The following is a 5,098-nucleotide window of genomic DNA, read 5'->3' on the forward strand; positions in this document are numbered from 1 at the left end:
AATCCCGGCTCTGCCACTTGTCTGCTGCGTGTCCCTAGGCAAGTCACTTCACTTCTCTGTGCCTCACTTACCTCATCTGGAAAATAGGCATTAAGACTGTGAGCCCCACGTGGGACAACCTGATGACCTCATATCTACCCCAGCGCTTAGAACAGTGCTTGGCATATAGGAAGCGCTTAACAAATAACCATCAGTATCATCATCTGAAAAATGGGCATTCATACGGGATTAGCATGTATCTCCCCCAATACTTAGTACACGGTCTAGCACAGGGTAAGCGCTACACAGATACCATACGCGCCATTGATGATGATGTCCACTAACTCTGCATTTTCCCATGCGTTTAGTACAGTGCTCTGCACCGAGTAGGCGCTCAGTACAAACTTTGCGGCGGAGCACTGGTGCCCCTTTGTGGACGTGGGCGAGAACAGCAGCCGAAAGGCGGCCGGACCATGGCCTTACAAGCAGCGACAGCGGCAGAGAGAGACACACCGAGAGGGACAGATACACAGACAGACAGACGCGAGGGGCACAAAACGCTTTATCCGAGGCCCAGCCTCAGCCCCCGGCCCCGACCCCTCCTCCGGCCCCGGCCAGCTCGACTTAGGCCAGGCCGGGCACGCGGCCCCCGAAGCGGTAGGTATATTTCTGTCCCCCGCTCTTGCGCACGATGTCCCGGCGGTAATAGTAGCGCAGGCCCCGGCTCAGTTTCTCGTAATTCATGCCCGGCTTCTTCTTCCGCTCGCCCCACAGCCGGGCCACCTGGAGAGGGGGCGGGAAGGGGACGGGGGCGGGAGTGAGGGCCGCGGGGCCGGGCGGCGGGGCCCCCCGACGCCAGGGGGTCAGACCCGGGGAGGGGGTGCGGCCGCCTGGCAATCAGCGTGGCTCAGGGGCACGAACCCGGGCTTGGAAACCAGAGGTCCTGGATTCTAATCCCTCCTCCGCCACTTATCGGCTGTGTGACCTTGGGCAAGTCACTTCATTTCTCTGGGGCTCAGTTACCTCCTCTGTAAAATGGGACAGCCCCACGTGGGACAACCGGTACCCCCCCCAGCTTAGAACAGTGCTTGGCACATAGTAAGCGCTTAACAAATCTCATCATCATCATTATTATTATTATTATGACTCCCTGAGGTGGGCGAGGCGGGCGGCAGCGGCGGGAGAAGGGAGAGGGCCGTTACCTCCTTGGGGTCGCACAGCTGGAACTCGCGGCTGTTCCCGGTCCAGCGGATGCAGCTGTGGCCGGCCCGGTCCCGCAGCAGCTCGAGGAGGAATTGCCAGAGCTGGATGGGGCCTGGGGGCAAGACGGCCTAGGACCGCTGAGGACTCCGGTCCTGCCTCGGCCGCCCTCAACCCCCCGCCCCTGGGCCCGCAGCTTCGGGCCCCTCCTCCCGCCCCCGTTCCTTCGTGCCCCCTTCCCTTCCCTCCCCGCCACCAGACCCCCAAGAGCCGGGGGCCCCGTGCCCTCTCCCAGCCGCACCTCGGGGCCCGGTCCTCGGACTGCGGGACGGAAGGCTGCAGGCCGCGCACTTGCTCCCGGCCGGCGAGGAGGTACGGTCCGGTCGGGCGGCCGTTCTCGAGGGACTGGCCCCCTCCCAGCAAGCGCTACCGTCCAGAGCGGGGGCAAAGTCCAGGCGGGTGCTATAGCCCGAGGCCAGGGTCCCCTCCCAGCACGTGGCCCCGTCCGGGACAGCGGCACAGTCCAGGGGAGCGGGATAGCCAGAGAGGGACGTCCCCTCCCAGCAGTTGGCACCGCCCGGGCCAGTGGCACTGTCCGGAGGGCTGGTATAGCCCGAGGAGGGGGTCCCCTCCCAGCAGGCGGTGCCGTCCGGGACGGTGACACGGTCCAAGGGAGTGGCATAGCCCGTTAGGAGAGGTCCCTCCCAGCAGGTGGTACCGTCCGGGACAGCGGCACAATCCACGGAGACGGTGTAGGCCGAAGGCTCGAGCCCCTCCCAGCAGGTACCGTCCGGGACAGCGGCACAGTCCACAGAGATGGCATAGGCCGAGGCCCCCACCCCCTCCCAGCAGGTGCTACCGTCCGGAACGGTGATCCTGTCCGGGTAGGTGGGAAAGCTGGAAGTGGGGGTCCGGGCCCGGCTGCCCGCGGGGTCCGGAGTCCCTTCGAGGCCGGGCTGGGGGGCAGAAGCGGGCGGGGGACCCCACGAGGACGGGCAGGGCCACCGCCAATCGACCCAATCCCCTGCCCACGGGAGCCCCAGCGAGGCGGGATCTGTGGGGGAGAGACAGAGACAGAGAGAGAATCACGGGTCAAGCATCAGGCCGTGTCCTCGAACAAAGGGAGCAGCCCGGACGGGGAGGGCCTCGAGGAGCTGCTGTTTGGGGGGCGGGACAGCGGGCAAGCCCGGAGCCACCCCCGTAGCCCCCCTCAGCCTCCCCCAGCCCCCCGGAGCCCCAGCTACCTTTCAGCCCTGCTCCCGGGGGCAGGGGCTCCGCCATGTCGGGCTGCACGCAGGACCCGGGCCAGATCAGGGGTCCCGGGGGCGGCTCCAGGCGGAGGTCCGCGGGGAAGAAGGTGTCCAAGCCTGGGGGGAAAAGACCAAGAGAGCGTCAGGGAATCCATGACGACCCCCACCCCCCAGATTCCTCCTCGGCCCCCTCCGAGTCTACCTCCTTAGGTCCCTTATCCTCTTACCCTGTGTCTACCCAGCGCTTAGAACAGTGCTCGGCACATAGTAAGCGCTTAACAAATACCAACATTATTATTATTATTATTATTATTATTATTACCCGGGAGTCGGGGCTCCGCCCCCGTCAGCATCTCCTGCGGGTTCTGAGCATCCCAGCAAAACCGCTCCTGCTCCATCGCCGCCCTGCCCTGGCCCAGATGGGTGAGGGAGCGTGAGGGGGCGGACACAGACAGGCGGCCCGACTCCCCACGACCCCGCTCCCTCTGCCCCCCGACCCCCGACCCCCAGCTCTCACCTCCGCCTCGCTCCCTGCGGCTCAGCCCGGGGGTCTCGGCCTCTTTTCATAGTCCGGCCCCTCCCCCGCCGGGGGGCAATTTTCCGAGACGTCAGAGTCCTGGGGTCTGGCGACGCAGGGGTCAGGTTGCACCGAGGGGAGGGGGCGTGGAAGCAGACCCCGCGGGGTGGGCGGTTTACCGGTCCGAGCGCTCCCGCCCCGGGGGGTCCACCGGTCACCTCTTTCCTCAGGGTAGGGGAGCGCGGACGGGCTTCGTGGGCCGGAGGAGCAGCGCCAGGCTAGGGCAGAGAGGGAGAGAGAGGCGTGGAAACAGTAGTAAGAGTATTTATTAAGCGCTTACTACGGGCCGAACACTGTACCGAGCGCTGGGAGAAAATACTCAGGTGGGAATTAAACGTGGTCTCTGTCCCTCCTGGGGCTCAACAATCTAAAAGTCTCCTGACCCCAACCTCCACCCTCACTGGGGAGTTGGAGGGAGGAATCCTCACTCACTGATCGGCTGGGAAGCGGGACCCAAGCGGGCCTCTCCAATCCGCTGAGTGACCGGAGCCCCACGGGGGCAGGCCGAGACGGGCGGAGAGGGTGGACTCTGGCTCTTAGAGCTGACCTTCCCTCCCCTGGTCAGGGGCTGGGAGCTGGGGGGGCTTGGGGAGGCGGGGGGGTTGGGGAGGCTTGGGGAATGGAGTGTGGGGGTGGTCCGGCTGGATTGGGTGTCTGGGAGGAGGTTGGGGAGCAGAGGGAGAGGGCTCTTGTTGGGGGGAATTCTGAGGGTCCATGGATGGGGGCAGGCTGGGGGCGGAGCCTCGGGCCAGCAGAGGGAGGGAGAAGGGGAGGAGGGAGGGGAAGGGAAAGGGAGAGGGGAAGGGGAAGGGGGGGGGAGGGGAAGGGGGAGCGGGGCGAGTTGGGTTGTGTGGCGACGAGGAGGGCCCGGTTATCTCCGGATGCGGCTCACTTCCTGCAGGGGCCCCGGGGACGACGTCACAATCGGCGGGAGGGAGGAGGGCCGGGGGTGCGGGGCGATGGCTAGGTGGCCTCTATCTCTGACAAGGCCCCCGCCTCTCTGTCTCTCTGATCTGGTCTCTGTCTCTCAAACCGTGTCTCCACCTCTCTGTCTCTGACTCCTCCCTGTCTCTCTGGTCTCTGACAGCATCCCTGTCTCTCTCATACCGTGCCTCCATCTCTCTGTCTCTGAGTCTTTGTCCCTGTCTCTAACAGTGTCTGTCTCTCTGAGACCACATCTCTGTGTGGGTCCCTTCCTCTCTTTCTCTCAGTCTGTGTCTCCATCTCTCTATCGCTGAACCAGTTTTTCTGTCCTTGTTTCTGACAGTATCTCAGCCTCTCTCGTTCCGTCTCTGACCATGTCCCTGCCTTCTCACCGTGTCGGTGAGACTTTATCCATCTCTGATGGTCTGACTGTCTCTGTGTCTCGGCCTCTCTCTTAGACTTTGTCTTCTTCTGTATCTGACTGAATCATTGTCTTTGTCTGTGAACAAGTCTCTGTCCCAAACGATGTGTCTGTCTGATAATTATGGTATTGGTTAAGCCCTTTCTATGTGCCAAGTACTGTACTAAGCCCTAGGGATGATTCAAGCAAATTGGGTTGGACACAGTGCCTGTTCTGCTTGGCACTCACAGTATTAATCCTCATTTTACAGATGCGGTAACTGATATTGTCTGTCAGGAGTTGTTTCAGTTTCTCTTCCTCTAATCATGTCTCTTTCTGTCCCCAATCATGTCTGGGGCCTAATGGATAGAGCACAGGCCTGGGAGTCAGAGGGACATGTGTTCTAATCCTGGCTCCACCACTTGTCTTCTGTGTAACCTTGGGCAAATCACTTCACTTCTCTGGGCCTCAGTTACTTCATCTGTAAAATGGGGATTGAGACTGTGAGCCCCACCTGGGACAGGGACTGTGTCCAACTTAATTTGCTTCTAACCACCCCAGCACTTAGTATAGTGTCTGGCACATAGTAAGTGCTTAAAAAATCTCATCATTACTATTATTATTACTGAACTTCTCTGTGCTTCAGTTACCTCATCTGTAAAATGGGGATTGAGACTGTGATTCCCCATGTGGGACAGGGACTGTGTCCAACCTGAATATCTTGAATCTAGCCCAGTGCTTAGAACAGTCCTTGACAAAAACCATCAT

The 5,098-nt window shown here is 61.6% G+C and overlaps 1 protein-coding gene across 5 annotated transcripts; it reads right to left on the reverse strand.

Moving 5' to 3' along the window:
* Positions 1-523: 523 nt before the first annotated feature.
* On the reverse strand, positions 524-3,890 carry ETV2 (ETS variant transcription factor 2). Of its 5 annotated transcripts, none has more exons than XM_029065285.2 (8): positions 3,439-3,890; positions 3,126-3,224; positions 2,947-3,052; positions 2,752-2,834; positions 2,424-2,546; positions 1,481-2,233; positions 1,182-1,294; positions 524-762 (listed from the first exon to the last, which is right to left on the reverse strand). In XM_029065285.2, exons 3-8 carry the CDS (start codon positions 2,994-2,996, stop codon positions 604-606), a joined length of 1,281 nt encoding a protein of 426 aa, XP_028921118.1. In that variant the 5' UTR covers positions 2,997-3,052; positions 3,126-3,224; positions 3,439-3,890; the 3' UTR covers positions 524-603. The 5 variants fall into 5 exon arrangements, with proteins under 5 accessions (XP_028921118.1, XP_028921116.1, XP_039768166.1 ...); XM_029065283.2 differs by having other exon boundaries at positions 3,165-3,224; positions 3,439-3,889; XM_039912232.1 differs by having other exon boundaries at positions 2,947-3,224.
* Between the last annotated feature and the right edge of the window lie 1,208 nt (positions 3,891-5,098).

This window comes from Ornithorhynchus anatinus, chromosome 5 (genome assembly GCF_004115215.2).
Source record: "Ornithorhynchus anatinus isolate Pmale09 chromosome 5, mOrnAna1.pri.v4, whole genome shotgun sequence".
In the NCBI taxonomy this organism is placed as follows: domain Eukaryota; kingdom Metazoa; phylum Chordata; class Mammalia; order Monotremata; family Ornithorhynchidae; genus Ornithorhynchus; species Ornithorhynchus anatinus.